Source organism: Strix uralensis, chromosome 8, assembly GCF_047716275.1.
Source record: "Strix uralensis isolate ZFMK-TIS-50842 chromosome 8, bStrUra1, whole genome shotgun sequence".
Taxonomy (NCBI): Eukaryota; Metazoa; Chordata; class Aves; order Strigiformes; family Strigidae; genus Strix; species Strix uralensis.
The window spans coordinates 32336906-32356722 of NC_133979.1; the positions used below are offsets into that span (position 1 = coordinate 32336906).

General features: G+C 37.0%; 1 protein-coding gene across 10 annotated transcripts in view; it reads right to left on the reverse strand.

Annotated features, from left to right (window-relative positions):
* The window catches only part of RABGAP1L (RAB GTPase activating protein 1 like), a 263849-nt gene that overhangs the window by 222892 nt on the left and 21140 nt on the right, over nucleotides 1–19817 (reverse strand). For all 10 annotated transcript variants that reach the window (XM_074877053.1, XM_074877048.1, XM_074877049.1 and 7 more), the window contains 9 exons: nucleotides 17950–18117; nucleotides 16509–16701; nucleotides 14491–14701; nucleotides 12450–12624; nucleotides 11490–11650; nucleotides 10565–10675; nucleotides 5933–5999; nucleotides 3751–3853; nucleotides 1965–2131 (listed from right to left, as the gene is read on the reverse strand). In XM_074877053.1, the coding sequence (XP_074733154.1) occupies nucleotides 1965–2131; nucleotides 3751–3853; nucleotides 5933–5999; nucleotides 10565–10675; nucleotides 11490–11650; nucleotides 12450–12624; nucleotides 14491–14701; nucleotides 16509–16701; nucleotides 17950–18084 (1323 nt within the window). In that variant the 5' untranslated portion in view covers nucleotides 18085–18117. The remainder of the gene's footprint in view (nucleotides 1–1964; nucleotides 2132–3750; nucleotides 3854–5932; nucleotides 6000–10564; nucleotides 10676–11489; nucleotides 11651–12449; nucleotides 12625–14490; nucleotides 14702–16508; nucleotides 16702–17949; nucleotides 18118–19817) is intronic.

Consider the following 19817-nt stretch of genomic DNA (forward strand, 5'->3'; position numbering starts at 1 on the left):
GTTGTTTTCCAAGCAGTAAGAGTGCCCTGAGGTACAGTGTCTTCAGAGCTATTGGCCGAACAGCTATTGCAATACCAGCTGTCCAACTGAGAACTGGCTAAAGAAAGACTTGCTACAGATCAACCAGACAGATCCTGACATCCATAATAAGGACCTAATCTTGTAGAAAGATTACAAAGATTAAAAGCATTCCTTTCCCAAAAATCTGTAGAACGGCTCCTCAGAATTTTACAGCAGGAAGAGATGCATGCGTTTCTTCAGAGAGGGGAGGCACGTGCATGTTCGTCACATTATAAGGGGTGAGAAAGAAAAAAAGAAAGCATCCATATCACTCAATTAAAAATGGTACAGTTGTAAGTGATTTAAAAGGAAAGCTTAACTGATTCTAGAAAAGGATCAAACAGCTGAGAATGTAATATTTTCAAATGTGTTTTCTTTAAATTTAAAATGTAGATATTCTCAACATTTGCAAATAACAGTTGGTTTTCTCAGATTTTCTTAAATTCTAAGCTGCTATGCTAATCTCTAGAAGAAATACAGAAACAGCATTGCATGAGATTTATTTACTCGCTAAGTGTTAAACACAGTGGCACTTTTGCCATGTAACATCAACATAGCTTGTTTTTTCAGACCTATTACTGTACCCCACAGGAAGATGACAACTCAAATATTCACATTAGGCTCAGTCAAATTAAATCACTGCTCTGTGGTTTCATTAGTCAAAGATGATGGACCACTGTTCCAATGCAAATGGTACAGTTAGCCTCTGCTGTTCACTTCTTGAAGCAGTACCACAGGGTAAGTCTTTGGAGAAAGCAGGTCAACAGTCGCTGCAGGAAGATGCAGTTGCGCATCATCCTACACTGACAACGGGTGGACACGCATGTTCCAGGTACCTCACCCAATGCCAAAAACAGGTCTACTCAACAGATAACTATCCAAACATTAGCAGATGAGATGGATGTATCATCTCTCATGCTTGAGGAAGAAATAAATGCACATTAATCACACAAGCACGGGACTGGGAAAGCTAACATAGAGGGAATACGCAACTATGCATTAAGCTTCACCCTTAACCACTTCCCCCTCTCTGTAGAATCGAGCAGTGTTTGTACAACGTGACTTAAAAGCCAGACTCCAAGGGACTGACAAACTGAAGTACTTCAGAGAAAAGAGTCTGCTGAAAAGGTTATTTCTTTACTGCTATTTGAACATTTCATAATGTTACAATCACCAGTGAGAAATCACATGAACAATACTAATTGAATAAATCATTGCAACAATAATGCCCTTAGCTTCACATTTCATAAAGCCCCGAGGCAGTGAAGGAGAAGAACATAGTTCATTTTATACCCTCATCAGCAACCACGAGGCTGAAAACATGGCAAATTCTCCATGCAGCAGAACTTAGTTTTCCAGACAATCTTCTTCCAAACTTCTCTTTTTGAAAACATGGAGAAATCTACCTTCTCAGATACTTTGAAAAAACAATAGCCTCACTCTTTTAAACCTCTACATTAGGTTTCTTTGCCTTTAATGGATTCTATTCTTACAGCCACTTACATTTTGAATCTCAGGAGCCAGGATTTCCCTTTGCTACATATCAGTTGATTTTACAAGTGAACAATTAAAGTCATTTCCCAATTTTACCAGTCAAATGGACTTGCTTTAAATGTCTGCACACAGGTCCGATTGTATGAAATTACATTCAATAGGTAGGTTCAAAATTATTTAAGCCCACAAAGGCAATGACTAAGACTCATTATAATTCAGTTTACAAAGGCACTGAACATTTATATATGCTACTTATCCATTATGCATTTAAGCATCTCAGAAATAAATAGTTAAAAGAAACAAACTACAGAGGTGCAGGTGCCATGTTAATTTTTATAAAGGCCAAATTAAGACACACAAAACAAACGTTCCCAGCATCAACTTTTCTTTAAAAACCAAACATGCATTACCTGTTTTAGCTTCATATAAAAAGTTTCTGTGAAGGTTTTTCTGCTGAAGTACCAGAAGCGTTCATTGGCAGGATACACACGCACAACAGTCTCCAGCAAAAACCTCACTGGCTCTACTACCTCAGTAACCACCATATCCACTGCCACAGTCATGAATACACGCTTATCTAAAACGCAAGTCACACACAGAAAAATTAGTCAAAGTTCAAATTTCTCAAAACAATAAATTACTGGAGAAAACTGCCATTTATACTGAAAACCCTTTCTATATAATTATTGATTCTATTGCATCCCTTGTATTTATCTGAGTTCTACACCCTACACGCCTGCTGCACAGAATGAGTATGCATTAAATGGTGTACCAAGCAACTCTGACAGCTTTTTAAAACAAAGACACTATGTCATTGTTTTAAAGACAGAAGCAAAACATCATGCAAAGAAAACAGCATTAAGATACATGATACCCATCAGGCAAAAGGAACATGCACTGGATAAGGTCACATTTTAAAGTGTAAACTTACTGCTGAGGGAATGTATGTATGGATAGCAAATCAGATCTCCTACAGCATTGTTTGTCCTAAATCCTCTCATAACACTAAGAAACACTTCAGATCATTTTTTTTATGTCCATGCTCATACTTTCTCACTTAAAAGGACCCCTCCCCATCCCACCCTCTGGGTCAGACAGTCCTCACAGCAGCAAAACGTATTTTTAAGGCAAAGCATGGATCAGTAATCTCAATCTGTAATAGCTCCATCTTCCTGACACTGAAGCATAACTTCAGCTTTTTCAAGTAGAGGAGAATGCAGGATGAACTGACCAGAGGACAAGACTGAAATAGTCCAAGTGTATCTTGCAGGTTTACTGTGCAAGAAAAGGTTTGCTGCTTCTGGAAACATTCATCACAAGAGAGAGGTAGTAACCATCGTGTTTCATCACAACTGCTGTCTTTCTCGCAGGAAGCACAGATTTTTAAAATAACATTTCGCATCAGACATTACAGATCCCCAGGTCCCCTTTTCTTATCAGACCAAGGAGGCAAGTGGGCATTTAAAAAACAAACAAAAAACCCCACAAAAAACCCCCCACACCACAAAATCAAACCACACACAAAGTCGTATTGTAAAATGGAAACTGTGTCAAGCTGCACAGCAAGAGTTTTGCCTATATGCTACCAGAAATAATGTGGTTTGAAAATCTATCAGCAAAAACAGTGACGATGGCTGTAAGTATCTCGATGCCTTTAAGCAACTGATAGGAGCTCTGCTTTGGGACAGGAAACAAACTCCAGATTTGCATTCAAACCTTTTACATCACATCAGAGAACATAAATTCCAGCAGTAAGAAACTGTGCCATATAATCAAGCACTTCAGTGCATCACTTCCAGCTGCCCCAAGACAAAGGGGATGTAATGCTATTTGTAATCACTCACCTCAAAAACTAGAACAAAGAGAATAGCAATGCCTACTCTTTATACTGCTTTGCTGAGTATAGACAGTGGAAAACAACTTCTGCATGCTTAGGACCAAAAAGTCCCAATAACCAGGGAACAGGCACATAAGCCCCAAACGCTAACTTAATGTCTCCAAATCAGCAACACACAGTTCTGTGAACAATTATTCAACCGCTATGTTGCGTATGTTTATACAGAGAAGTTCCTAGCCATGGGCTCTTGGAACATAATGGTGTACATACTCAGACACATGCACCATGATTCCCAGGAGAAAATACATACAACTAAACCCATGTTGGGTAAAACAAATTTACAGATTAGATTAAATTACCTTTAGGAGTTTCCTCATTAAGTACTACAAACATGGGTGCATTAGGATTCCACATTCCAGTAATGACATAAGCTTTCCCATCAGAACTCTTTCCCATGGATTCCTAAAAATGAAAACATACAGGAGTCTATCAGAGTCATGGTTTGAGATCAAACAGATTGATTAGACTAGATATTAGGAAGCATTTCTTTACTGAACAGGTTGTTAGGTGTTGGAATGGGCTGCCCAGGGAGGTGGTGGAGTCCCCATCCCTGGAGGTGTTTAAGAGTCGGGTCGACATAGCGCTGAGGGACATGGTGTAGTTGGGAACTGTTAATGTCGGGTTGATGGTTGGACTGGATGATCTTCAAGGTCTTTTCCAACCTAGACGATTCTGTGATTCTGGGAAGGGAAAGCTCTAGGAACTTCAGAGTAAGATTGTGTTCGCTCTAGAAAACACAGTCTAAATAAAGAATATAAAATAATGGAATAATGGATTGAGAAAGGTTATAGGGAAACCGGAGAGAAAGAAGCAACGTTATATAAGAAACTGAAGACAAGATAGTTTATCAACATTATTTTTAATGCTTATTATAAGCATGAAGGTGTGGTGAGATGTCTGCCACTCTACTTTCTGAGCAGCTGAGATGGTTGTTAGGAGAGGGTGAGTTACAAGAGACTTCATAAAATTAAACTAGCCACACAGTATACACAGAAACGATCCAGAAAAAAACAAAACACCCCCAAAACTCATGAGTTACATCTGTAAGCATGCCAATGGACTGGAATTCCAGTCCATAGGAACTTGAAATTTAAAGAGACAAATTGCAGAACAATATGCAAATAAAGTCAAAACAGCCACATATGACAAAGGTAATACTAACAGCAATGCCTCTACATCTGGTTAAAATAATATTATGCTATACATCTGTTACTTCTACAGATATTTCTTATAGGCCTGCTAGGAATAATCAGAGTATATGACCTGCACATACGAGCTATTACTAGTATGAGGCAAGGTCATGCTTCCTGAAGTTTTCTGGGACAGTTCCCATGGATCCAGCAAGCCTGTATAGTAGCCTTTTTATAGATGAAAGGAGACTGACATTCTTACTCTGCAATCCAATTTGTGGTAGAGCAATAACAGTGACAGAGTTCTCCAAATTTAAATAGGGAGAAAGGGGGTTGAAAGGAAAATAGCATATATAAAATACAAATATATATGTATATGCTATAGCCAAGAAATGAACTAATAAGCCATTACATCCAGCAGTTAAATGTACTTGAAATGTAAACAGAATTATAGGTGGAGTAAAGACAGGAATTCAAATATACAGTCCATACAGTAAAAAGGTGTTATATATATAGAAGCCAATCCATTATGCTCCATAACTCACTATAATTGATTACATTTTCTAATCAAATAACAAAAATGGAAAATCTGAACTACTGTCAGAAAATAAAACCAGAAAAAAATGAGCTAGTAGCTACAAGTAGGCAAATAAAAAAGTCTGACAAGAGAACCAAATACCGATGGCTAGAATCATCAACATGAGTAAAGAAATGGACTAGGCAAAATTGGGATAACTGTGTAGCCACAAAATGTCTGATTGGGTTAACTCAAGCCCTTCTTGACTTGAAAATGGTTGTATTCTTATCTACAGTGTAAAAGTAAACTGATATGATATGATATGATCTCAGAAAGTATCATATTATTTTGCGGTTCTCTTAGAAGCAACTCATAAGAAATTAAGATTGTAGAAGACAAGGGAATACTTCAAACTCTGAGCAAGAATTTAAATTCAATTGAGACAGATAAAGGCAAAGTTTTCAGCTCCTTGGAAAAATAAGGCCACTTCCCTGATGTCCAAATATAAAACCAATTATTTGCTGTAAATTTTTAGGCAACATGCTTAACACAATACAGAAATCTTGGTTATTTGTAACAACCAGCTCTCAGCTGACCTAATCAGTGCTTCACCAATTGAACAAAAAACAGATGCCACAGGTTTTGACATTAATTTAAATGTTTTGTCCACTGTATGTAACAAGTTTGTTTCTAGTTCGAAGAAATAAACTCCAGGATTTAAGAAACAAAAAACAAACAAAACCAAACAGATGAGAGGTTTGTTCTGTTGGTTTTTGATTGTTTTTTAAAAATCACCTTTATCTTACTAAACAGGTTATTAGAGCTAATTATTACCATGTCTAGTAAATGCATGTCACTGTTCTTCACATTTCGTCCAGGGCTTAGTAGCATCCCAAAGCATCTGTGAAGTTTATTGAAAGAAAAAAAAAAAAAGGGGGGGGGGGGGGGGGGGGGAAGATAGATATTAGCTTTTCAAAATACAAAAGTATTTTCTTGAACATAATGGCACAGCCACCTACTGCTTCTAATTTAAAGAAAACCTTTCTTAGCAATTTTTTGTTAGTGTTATGGCAACGCTCAGGAAACATCACAATATCTATTATAGAAATGACAATGAAATTATTTTCCAGAATGAAGATGACAGAAATTAGTGTCTGACCTGTGAACAATCAATTATTCTTCAAGACAACTTAGGATACTGAGTTTAAACAATTCCTATACATTAGTAATGGATATTGGCAAGAAGAAATTCACTCTCTCCCCAGTCCATTTTAAAAATTGTTTTCATACAGTCATATGTAAAGTAACAAATTCACCCATTCTATAACCAACAATGTCACTGCTGTAAAACATCATGTAGCATCATGGGCCCTTAAAAAAACCCCAATTCACTCAGTTTTTAGACTTTCATTCTTTATTTTTTAAAACTGAACTTCTGTATTATACAGGGCCTTGAATTCCACAATTCCCATCCAATCATTTAACAAGAAAATGTTCTTGGTATTTTTAAGAGTAAAAAAAATAAAAAACATTCTTAAAACATTCAGACTTTCAAACCTTCTGAATATTGAAGGCACAAATCCAGGTCTGACATTTCTGCATATCATCTTTATCTTTCTCTCCTTTGAACATACTCCATTATGAATAAAAAACCACTGAACAGAATTATGTATTTGTGACATAAGCTGCAAGCCGTTTTGCACAGATTTTTTAAAATGTTAGATCTCAAATGAGAAAAAAAAGAACAACTTGAAAGCAATTGCATCATAAAAAGTTATGGAGGTCATATTTCAGAGGGTTTTGCTTCGAGGATTTTTCTTCTGTACAACTCAATTCTCTAATAATCAGACACTTTTTACCACTGACTCTCAGAACAATGTAAAATGGAAGCGATCTCTACAAGCAACCCGATCCAAACCTCTACTCAAAAGAGGACCAACTTGAATTGGGTTGTGCAAAGCTTTGTCAAGCCAAGTTCGGAGCACCTCTGAGAACAGAGAATGAATGATGCCTTTTGACAGCCTGTTCCAATGCTCAACTCCCTTTTTACTGACAACAGAGGAATTTCCAGTGAAGTAACTTGTGTCCGTGGACTCTAATCCTAACACTCTGCACCTCCATGAAGACTCTGGCTCCATCTCCTCCATACCCTTCCACCAGGTATTTGAATGCACCAGGAAGGGCCTGCCATTCCCACCTTCTCAAAGTCTGAACAAAAGCAGTTCTGTCACCTGGGCAACCCACTTACCCCAATGAAAACTTGAATTTTTCAGTAAACCTAAATTATAAGACATTATTTGAACGTTCATAGGTTGGCAGTGAAGATAGAACAGTTTAACAGCTTTCAGGCATGCACACTGTATCATGAACAGAGATATAACAGCAACTATCATTTCAATAATGCTATTAACTGTGAAAGTCTTAAGATAGGCACTTACTACACCATCTAGTAAGTCTGTCCCTAAATACACTTGGGTATATGATTTTCATTTTCCACCTCATTACACTTAAACAGTAACTTACATACACAATTGCATTTTTCCTTCTCCATACTCTTTCACTACTGGAATCTTAACAACCAAAGAGGTAAATAAAACAGTAGACAACAAGTTTGATTTATCTAGATATCATAATGCAGCCCCATGTAAAGCAACCAAGGTAACTAGGATGCTAGGACTTATATTTAACCACACAAGCAGGCTTCTCTGTGAGACTAATTAGACCAAGCAGAATGTTACAGTAGACTGACTTACTACTTTTTGTTATAGCTCTGAGAGGACTATAATTTATAATAGTAGAGAGGACACTAGCTTCTGGTACGTCTGCTAAAGAAAACTGTAAGGCTAAGATTCAGAGGCAAGCAAAATATCAGTACTTTTCAAAGACAACAGCTCACAGATCCTAGCTCTTGCTGTGCATCTCTCACATGTACACAGGTTTTGATGGGTGTCAGCCAAAATTTTTGGGAAGTATGCTTCCAAAAGAGTGGGAGTCAGGAACAAGTAACCCCTGCCTCTCACAGCAGCAGACACTTATCATGACTGGCAGCATCCTGCTACTAGAAGAGTCAAGGCTTCTCTTCCCACTAAGTTCAAAGAGCAAAATGAGTGCAAATGAGTTCAGGACCCTCACTTGCGGAGGACTAGACTTTATGCAGTTGTCAACACATTCAGCCTCCGATTTAAGGAGGCTGAACCACACGCCCAGGATTCAAAATGACCTGCATAGACTGTGAGCCTCAGTCTTGCTACTTCCAACATGTTTGCTTCTCTGCATCTACAGCTGGCTACCAAGTGGCTATGTGCAGGTGTGCTACTCTGCCTAAGTTCAACTAGTTTCTAGACCTGCAAAAAAAGAACTGAAATTATTCTTCACTTATACTTCTATTTATAGAAATACAAATGCTACCCACAGATAAGGCTGATGGTATTAAGTTAACATGATAACATGATCTTTAAGTTTCCAGTACTACTGAGCAACCAACCAATGTTCTGTGCATCAGTTCCAAGGATACCAGTCTAGGCTTTAACCTAAGCTATACCCACGTAACTTGGTATATTAACTCTCCTGTATGACTGGTAGCATACTATATTTAAACATCCCTGTATCAAGAACAGTCAATCCTCGCATTTCTCAGAATGAAAGGCTCTTTTACTCCTCAGAACAACTTTCTTAAAGCCCCCGATCATTAACCAGAATTTTCTTCTTGAATCTTGTGAACTTAATATCCCACATTGTGGGACTCAACCTATGTAGTGCCACGCACAACTCAAACCTGGGCAACAGGAATGAACATCATTTCTTTACCTGCTCTGACCTAGATAAAACCAGGCAAAACCCAGGTCAAAAAGGCTACAAAGGTAGGAAGGGCCAAAGTAACTCAACTGAGAGTAACCTACTCTATCAGCCTCACCCAGCCATAGGCCCCACACACCAGGAGGTGGCAAGTTTCTCTGATCCCAGGTTTACTCTTCTGAGACCGTGTGAAGAAATATTCTTGAACTCTTTAGACCAGAGACCAAATTTCTTCAGCAACAACATTCCTCCACATTATAATTTCCACTTAGAAATACTTCTGAAGACACATTAAATTACTTAGAAGATCACAGTCTGATGTAACCTGAATTGATCTTTTATATTGGTTTTGAATTTTAGTATTATGCAGGGTTAGTATATAAAATGACTTACGAGCCTGTGTATGCCATGTCAATTAAATAACTTTGTATCAGCAAGGTTTGTGGTGATATAAATAACATCCTAATTCAATATCCCAAACAACATCAAAATAAAAGCTAATTTCTAAGGAAGGGGGGGGGGGGGGGGAAGAACCAATAATCAAATGCTATTCAGAGTTCATCATTCATTAACTGAATTCTGAAGCCAAAATTCTTTAAACTAAAAATACACTGAAAATGGGATTATTTTTTTAAAGCCAATAACAAGCAAAAAGTACCATTTTACAACACAAAAGAACAACAACAAAAAAATTCTGCTGTATATTCCTTGTCTAAAATTTTACCTTCATTTTTGAAATAAGGGCTTGAAAGCAAGTCAAGAGTGCAATCTCAGGTTTTGGGAGGGCTGTGGGGTTTTTTCCTTGATTCTCCTTTTATCTTGAATTCCCTTTTCACTAAAATTGAATTCTCCTATTGTTACTCTTTTGGTAAGATTGCCATCTGGTGGTGTATGCTATTTTTAAAAATTGAGCTACTGAGAAGGAATTTCCTAATTAATACAATACCTTCTACTACTGTAGTTAACAAGAGTCTGCCGTTAATGAACACATTAAACAACAGTGATTCTTCAGATGCATGGTCCACTTCTCATGCAAATGCTCTGCACAAAAGGTCAGGTTATACTGTCCATCCCCCTCATGTAATTTCCAGGAAATACAACATAAGCTCTACACCATCACTTGAAGATAAACATTAAAATCATAACAAAACTACAAATCTACTCATCTTGAAGACTCCACCAAAAGATTCCTTCTTCTAACCACCAGGCTGGTCCAAACTTGATCTAGCAGATTAATACACTCTGAGGTTTAACATAGCTCAGACAACCTAACTTGGTTATTTTTCTAAACAGTGAGATGCTGGTAATGCAGGATTACAATACATGTTTTTGCACTACCTAAAAACAACAGAAAGCAAAATCAAAAAGATTTGAACATCATAAGTGTCCTAGCACCACATTCAAAAAGACAATTAAAAGGCAAAAAACCCAAGAATATTTGAGTACTACAGGCTATGTTTCTCATTATCACCTAAAAAAAAAAAAATCACTTAAATACTTCAAAAGAAATTTGAAACTGAACTGCGCACCTATAATTAATTATATTGAGCAATAATACTTCCTTGTTATTATTGTATTTTTTCTGTCATAAAACTTGCAAAACCAGGGAAAACTACATTAAACACTATTCTCTCAAAAACTTAACCTGCATTATTTTCATAAGAATCTTACCTTTCAATGGCCAGTTCTTTGTTCGAAAGTTGCTGAACTGTAATAACCACTTTCTTCTCAATTCCCTGTTTAAGCTTGAAATATAATTTCTCTCTATCCTTTGGCACAGGGCTAAGAGAATAAAGAAGCAAGTTTCTTCAGCACAGGTATAGAACATTAACTGCTAAATACAGAAGACATAGTAGCAGCCTACTTAAACTGTTAATGGCTCAACTCATTTGAGAGACAGCCTCCTCCTTTATTTACAAGGTAATAAACCAGCACTGAAAAAACAGACTATAGGCTCACACTTAGTATGCTCTCTGGGGGATTTATCAAACACATCCAAAAATGCATGGTGTATTTTGGTTTCAAAATGATAGAAAATATGCTATATACTGGCTATGAAGCAAAAAAGAAATAGGACATTTTCACAGAATAAACTCTTATTATCAATTCTTCCATTCCAAAAAATCTTGTAATTAACTGTTAGGCAAAGAATACTTTGCTCCCCTGTCCCCTTTAATGCTTAGAGAAGTTTACATTTCCTAAATTTTCAATGAATTTGGAACTCATTAGCTTATTTAAAAAAAGATAATAAAAAGACCACTAGACTGTATTTACTCAAGAAAACTGGTTTGACTAAAGTTTTTAACAGACTTCCTACTATCTTTTCCATTTACAAAGGCCTGCCTTGAGCATCCTACCTGATACCATGTATTTAATGAAACAAACTTGAAAAACATATCCTGATTTTTAATCTTTTTACAGAAAAGACACAGAGAAGAAAATTGTAAAAGCAAAGCAACAACCTCCTTTTTATAACAAGTCTACTTACAAAAAGAGGCCAAAGCAATTTTACTGCAACACAGTAGCTGTGCATCCTGCAAGTAGCTATATGCTTTTTTCAAACAGATTTCTACATTTCCCTTTCCAACCAGATTACCTAAAATTTCCTTTTCCATCATCTTCTTTGACTTCTAAGGAAACACTGAAAGTATAGACATCACTATCTGGAGTAGGAAGAACAAAGTCCTTAACGTGATCAGATGCTTGTTTGGAAGAACGTTTGAATGCTGTTGAGAAACTATACAAAATTCGGCTGACCTGCAGAAAGCAAAAGAATTAATAGTTTTATCAAAAATAAAAGAGTGTTTTTAATGGGGTATTGTGATGTGTTTTTGAAGGTCATAAAATTACTGTCACTTGCCTCTTACACTGAACACAAAGCATGCCTCATATAACACAAAACATTTGGATTGGGTGTTTAATAACCAAGCAAATTCAGTAACAACATCTCCTATTTTTGTTCATGTCACATTCACTGCTCATGTAATATGTAATAAAATGTAATACATATTACAAGATTAGGAATGCAACTCATTAGAGGACCTGAATAAGGTACTTTTCAGGTTGTGTATTTAACAACACAACTTACAGCTTGCTCTTGCAGATGTCAAAAACCAAGGAGATCTCTTCTTTTTCAACCTCTATTTTTCCACCCTAGAAAATCCTTTTCTCCCAAACTATCATGTAGTTCTTCCCAAAATATCTAGGGCAGAGTAGTGTAAAATGATTCTTTGCAACTCATGAGGTCAACACTGCAACTTTAGTCTGAAACCTACCCAAATGAGGCCTGAAAAAAAGAATACTTAAACTTAAGTCTTAAACTTAGGCTTTCTAAATCTTCCCATTACAGTGCACTTTGGAATTTTATTGAAATACTGAAAGAAAAAAAAAGTTATATTAATATTCACATATGACGAGCTGCACGTTCTGTGAAATGCTTTATATATTTGTTAACATATTTTTCAGGGCACTATATACCATTTTCACATCTGGAACAACTTCTTAAAATACCGCTTGTATCCTCTTTACCAGTCACTGTACAACATTTAATACTTACTGCCTCTTTAATCTCACAGGAGAAAACATGGATCTGGAACTCTTCTGTTCCACAGCTGCTTTCAGTAAATGCAAAACAGTCACTCTCTGAAGTCCCATTTTGTCCACGCACACAGAACAACACCTTATAGATTGGAAAAGAGGCTATCTCCACATTGCTTGATTGATCTATTATTCTGGCAAGGAAAGGAACAGGGAAGATCAAAGAAGTAAGTCAGTAAAAAAACCAGGCCTACCTAAAGGGCTTTTCTGCAATTAGATAAACAGAAGTGTCAGGCTTGCCAAATTTAAGATGTAAATATTTCTGGTTGTTACATTATCTTACTTTTTTTTTATACTCCATAATATAGACAAATATAATACCTCTACATCATGCAATAACAATGACCATCATTGCTCTGCAATTGTTCACGAAAAACACAAAGAGTAGAAATGTAGAAACCACAGCAACATGAAAATGCGATTTGCATACAAACACCAAAGAAAATTCAACATTATAAATGAATTTAAATCTTGGTTTAAGAAAACATTACTTATTCAGAATCCACAGGACTATATATCTTCACAAATGCTTGCTGCCGTGCTCAGGTGAATATTAATCCCAGATCTAAGACCTCATACAAAATTTTAAATTCCTCTCAAATTTAGAACCCAAAGACTATTTCAGAAACTTTAAAGAAGACAACAGGGGCGGTGGTCTCAGAACAGGCTACTAGACAGTGAGTTTTAAAGAATAATAGTTAGAGCTATGCAGTTCTCCTCTGTCTTTTTGCTACTTGTTCACATGCACATTCACATCAAGGGTGAATAAACAGCTACCTGGAACAGAATCCCAAGCCTGTAACAATAAAAATAAAGAGCTAATCTTCTAAAGGCAAGAAAAGCCCAGGGAAGATTCGGCATACTGTAATACTGGTGGGACATGTTACATGGAACCTCACGTGACAAGTGTTCAGATACCAGGAATGGAAACACTCCTCAAAGATGACACTGGTCTCACTTGAACTTCGATGGAGTGTATTACGTCACACACGGATTCACCTTTACAGTTCTGTGCAGATTCTTTGGCAGTCCTCTGCAGCTAATGATCAAAGGAACCTGCAGTTTCACTTGCAAAACCATCTTCTTGAATGGCCACAATGGCTACGAAAATAGGTACAGCACACCTAACATCTCATGTCTATGTGACAGCTGCCATCATAAAAGTATGCAGTGTAATTTCCTAATTCAAGTGAAATACTGCCGTAACGTCAAATGAAATCTTAAATTGAGTTTAAAGAGCAAAATGGGAGAAAATAATATATGTGCTTGAAGGTCCCTCCGTCTTTCTGTGCAAGATGACAGTCAATACATAGGTGAAGCACAGGAAAGGAAGGAAATCTAACCATATCCTTCAGATATCTTCGTATCAGAGTTTAAAAGTAAAAATAAAAATCTTGACCATTGAGATTCTCCCTACTTCTGGATGCAAGACTGCTACAGGTGTGCACCCTGATTAAGAACCCTTGACTCTCTGAAGTAAGTGTTTGCTAGTATCTAGAGACTGTCAGCATATGCATCATGAGGCAGACACAGGTGAGACCTGGCTTTCGCATAGCAATGTCTGGAAACAGAGACTAGCATCTCAAGTCCTTAACATACATGGAAGAGTCTAAACGTGAAACTTTTCAGCTAACTCAAGGCCAGCAGGACTACTACTGTCTCAATGTACCTACCTTGGAGTGATTACAGACTAGGGAGGTTGGGAGAAAACAGGCACTATCAGCTCTCCCTTTCCAGTATATCTCTTATTATCACATTTGAACAGAGATGCAGGTACAAAGCTATGCTTTTGTTGACACTGTTCGGCCACCGCGACCACCAACTATGCACTGCATGCTACATTTGAGCATGCATTTTGTTGCTTCAGAGGAATTTCTCAAAACTAACTCTTCAGCAAGAACTTTAGGCACAAATCCAGCAATTCTGCTTTGTGAGTAACAAAATCAGAATCCACCTTTTATGTGTCTGTGCAAGTAACAAAAGAAACGCTTGTATGTTACCTTACAGAGCCTTCCGGAATGTTTGGAACGTAAAGTGTTACAGGTAAAGGGGCTTGACTCGAGGATTTCATGTTTGCCATGGCATGTAGAGCTTCTGGCTCATTTCGAGGGGCAGACACCTTTGTGCAACCTAAATAACTCAGTTTGTTAAACAGTACGCTGTCCTCTTCCAGGGGTTCACTGGGAGAAGATGGTCTTGGTGCAGAGATTTCTGAAAATGAAGAAACCACTTCTTTAACCATTTGCTTTTATTTTTAACACAATGTTTTCTGAATGAGTTCCACAGCAAAATCTCCCACTTTTTCTGAAAATGGACATGGGGAATCAAAAGTCCAGCTCCAATAGCAAGAACTCCATGTGGCACCTTAATATTAACTTTAAGTCTATTCTAATGCATGTTTCCAAGTATGGCATAGGGAGAAATGGCCTTTTGATTCTTTTTAGCAGCACTAGAACACAATTTTTCTTTAAGCTCCATCTCCCAGATGTTCTTTTCTTTAGTTTGCTTATACCTCCTCCTAATTCCTATTCATCATTTTGCACAAAGATGCCTCTAATTCTCTTCTCTCCCATGTCTTTGCAGTTTGCGTAGAATTACTAGATGTGGCTCACATTCCTGGGATAGCTACATTAACTGCATGAAACCATCAGGGAGCTGGAGAAAAGAAAAAGGGTATCTGTTCAGTCCTCTACTCAGCAGAAGAGAAGTGCTCTTTTTCCACTATCACATTACTATGGACAGGGGTGATCTTGAGGGAGCTTTTGGGAGTTTTGTTGTTATTGTTGATTTCTGGTGGGTTTTTTAAGGCATTTTGATATTTGAGAAATGATAGAAGAGGCGGAAGAAAAACTTGTTAAGTATGGAATCTGAGTAATCTAGGTTGAAAAAGTCCTCTAAGGGTCATCTAGCTTTTAACTCATGCTCAAAGATAAATCAGCTTAGATTAGGGCTAGTTTCAAAACTGGATCAGGTTACTCCAGGCCCTGTCCAGCTCAGTTTTGGTATCTCCAAAGAGGGACATTCCAAACCTCTCTAAGCGATCTGCCCCGTTATTTCTATTTCTTATTACCATAACTAATACTTCCTAATAGTTAAATCATACAGGTTGCGAAATTGAATTATTCCTTGGGGGGGAGGAACGTATCTACAAGTATTTCTTTGTTCATTCATGCTAAGGGTTGTGTTCTGTTGGAAGCACGTCAAACAGGGAGCCAGTATGGTAAGTTTCTCAAAAGTGCAGCATACATGTAATTAAAAAAAGGGCGTTTCCATTATGCATAAATTGTCTATCACATTCCACCACAAAAACTTTTTTTTTTTTTTTAACTTCCCAAACAGATGCTATGGGAATTATCTGACACAACACCACAGAAGTGCTCTGCATACTACCAAGGGAAAAAGAATTCTAACTCAAGGCCCATAGACATGGCCACAGCCTTGTATTCCTAAAAAAAGGTATACTATATTTTACATAATATATATACAATATAGTTTATATAAAAAGCTTTCAGTCCTCCCTTTTTCACCAAAACTTCAAATACCAGAAAAGTACCACAATCATGCCTAGTAAATATCAAACCTAAAGCTGTCCTTACTGATACCTGGTCATAGAACCAGAGCTGAAAAGTTCATCAGTTTGCTCAGGGTATATTTCATTTGCAGGTAGTACTGTCAATGAACAATGTCCTGAAACCTCTCATACTCCATCAGTAGTATCTCTACCTCAACTGTAGTCCATTCAGCATGATACTTAGTCCTAACTCATCTAGGGCTGGAGACAAAATTAAAGTTATCTTGAATAAAACAGAGCAGCACGGGGTATCAATCTGATGATAATCTATTCCTGTCTATAATCCTCAACTAATCAGAAAAGGAGAGGAGGCCCCAGGGTGTTCTCCAATATAGTTTTGGAATGAAGCTCCAGAAAGTTTTACATTCATTTTAAGGTTAACTTGAAACTGCATAAAGAAAAAAAAACTGCCATATATGATTGAGGGGGAAAGCACTTCAGCAATACCTGTAGTAGAAGGGTCTAAAACAAGGTGCAAAGATGGCTGATTTGTTTGAGCTGCTGACCCATCTGCAGCTGCCTGGCTGTTTGCATCATGAAAACCTTCTGGGAGAGCAGTGAAATTGTTCTGGTCTTTTTCAGAATCCCTCAGTATCTCTTCCATTGCCTTTTCCAGCTGATGATCTCCATTTGAACATACCTGTAAGCAGAAGATGACATTTTTTAAAGGTACTTGTAGTTTTACTTTCACTACTATTTTTCAAACATGTAGCCTTACTCATTGCAAAAGTTAAGAAACTTTGCTGAACAACACGCTAAGAATTAACAAAATTAAATCAAATATAATCCAACGTTCCTCCCATTACTTATAATGCACATATTCTCACTGCTAATCCAACAATCATCCTTCTAAAAACTACAGATCTCTCTTAAAATAACAGGTTTGTGTGTTTAGATCCTCCATTCAGAGCAAAAATCAACAGACTTTGCTATAGATTAGTCTCAAAGAAAATCATACTTTCTTAGTCACATCCAATCCATTTCAGCTGTTTCATCAATTGTCCCACACATAAGAGGGGTGCAAGTCTAAGGAAATGTCAAGAAAATGGCAAGACACATTCCCTAGGTAAAAAAAAATTAAATACAGCCTTTCACAAATACTGGCTCTTCAGACCAAAGAAATCCCATGGCTAATAATACAGTTGCATCATGGATTCTACCTCCAGTTCACCTGCCTCTTTCCAGACATAATTACTAAAGAAGCAGCTAGTGTTTAATACAGACATAAGTCATTGGTTGTAAATAACTGCCAAACAGTTATGCAAAGACAAAGTACTTACTGCCATTTCAAGGGGAACAAATTCCTATTGTTCCAAGCGGACCAAAACCAGTAAATCAGCTACTGCGACTCAAGTGGGGAAATTTGTAATTAACCAATCAGCTGTCACCCAAATGCTAAAATATTCAGCTATTTAGAGGTAGAAAGCTTTTAGAAAAGGTCTTAGTCATGCCTAAAGTAGCACTAAGCAGGAAAACTAAATTAAAAACTAAAAACCAAGACCCTGTGTGGTCTACTCCTATGCAGCCTAATTATGTGCTTTTAAGATAATAACAGAGTCTCTGATCCCTAAATAAAGAATATTCCCCAAGCTTTAATCTGAAGTTCATTCTTTGAAAAGAACTTTTTAGTCCTTTACTAACATATAAATCCACAGAATACTTACAAAGCTAACCCCTGAATAAGTTATTAAAAGAAAAACTGAACTGCCACTTTTGGACAGATTTGCTTAATCTGAGCTGTTAATTTCACTGGTAATAAGCAAGGACAAAAAGTACAGTCTAAGAGTTTCCTCAAGCACACACAAGTATCTTTAAATATTTAAAAGAAGTTGCAATCTTTTTATCAATACAAATCCTACTACACATTTAAAATAAAGCAATAGCAAACCTTTAGCTGAGGTTTTTCATCTTTTCCAGGAGTGTCCTCAGATTGCTGATGAACCAAGACAAAGTCTTCATTAATTAACGTAGATACATTTTCAGGAATCCTACTGGCTTTGCTAAATGATGTTTTGACTTCCATCTCAGGTCAGTATTCTCCTCCTGCCACAAGAACCTAACAAAGAAGGAAAAATATTAAATAACTAGTTTTGAAGCTGTAAACAATATGTTCATAGGTGTTATGTGAAGTTATTGTGGAATATTAAAGTTATATGAATGTATGTATTCCTCAATCTCTCATTTCATTGGCATAAGGAATCTTTTTTTAAATATCAAGTATGATTTTTAAGGTGTGTGTTTAAAAATCTTATGACTTAACAGCAGTGGCTATAACCTATGTGTATAGATAACACATGAGGAAGTTCACCTTGGAATTTCCACTTCCCTATTCTTAATCTTCCAGAGTCTGCTTCCTCTACCTCCCTAATTCCTGCCTTTGTTCTCTCTTATACAGGTATATTTCTTACCCAGCGTGTCACACACCTGAAGATTAATTTTCCAAAAACTGCATATCAAAGTATATGCTTTCTACATGAAAACGTATTTAGCAATCAATTATGTTATGTTTTTATTATTCTTTATATCTATAGGTGATGAAGTCAGAGGTGTTACTAAACCACAGTCACATCCTTCTCATCAAATTTCTCTGAAACCACCTGCGACAGAGTTAAAATTAACCATGCCACTTAAAAAAACCACAAAAAACCCCCAAACACCCCCAACAAATCTATAAATATTATGGAAACTGAGAACAAGTTTTCCCTTGTCTGCACAGCAAAAACCAAATCTAGGAAAAAAAAAGGGCAAAATAAGTTCATATAAAAATACAGAACCAAACCCATTCCTTCAGAATGGGGACAGCTACTGTAGGTATCCACCAAATAAAGTCAGTATCATCTATGTTAATTCAGAATGTCTTCCTTGATTCCTTAGGGAATGAAGAGCTAGAATGAAGAACACTGTGTATTAGACTTTATATTTTAAATGGATCTATGTTTTCATATTTTCTGTGTTCAAAAAGAGAAAATATATTTTCAGATAGACTTTATAAATGGTATACACTTCCAGATACAGTCAATTTTCATTTCAGTTTCCTGAACAATACTACTCTGGCGGAGTGCTGGGATTTATTGTGCTTAAGACTCAGAGTTTGGAAGAGTCACATATAGCACAGGGGGAAACAAACTGCTATTGTCGGCTTTGCAAGGCTGGAAAGCGCCCCAAGAGGGGTAGCTCAACCAAACGTCTGTTGTGACTGGTGAACAAGGAGAGGTTTAGCTTCACATTGCCTTCCACAGCAGTACCAAGGCACAGACCTGTGCCACGCTTGCTTCTCAGTTACAGCTCCAAAACACCAAGCGATCAAGAAAAGAATGCAAATGTAGGTCTAGCTTTAGGGAACCACAAAGACAGCACTTTAAAAGACATGCATGTTCTCCATCATCCTGAACTGGCATTACTTAACATGCTAGCCACAAGAGGCAGTTTAGCAACTTTGGACTGAAAAACAAGTGTGGGAACTAGACTACTTTCAATACAAAAATATTTTCTATCACTTTTGAAACTACAGTCAACATGCTTTTGCTCTCTCAAAGACTTGGCTCGTCATAACCATTCATACATGCAACTCTGCAAACAGATTTTCCCTCTCCCTAACCTAGCCACAATTTTACCCATCAACCTAGTGAGGGCGTTATATGTAGAACTCCCAGAATAACTAAAGAACTCAAGTTCTTTAGGTAAATGGCTTGTGAATCTTCTAACAAGTTTATATGCTGTACATTATCAAAAAGCCACTAAACAACAGCTATAATA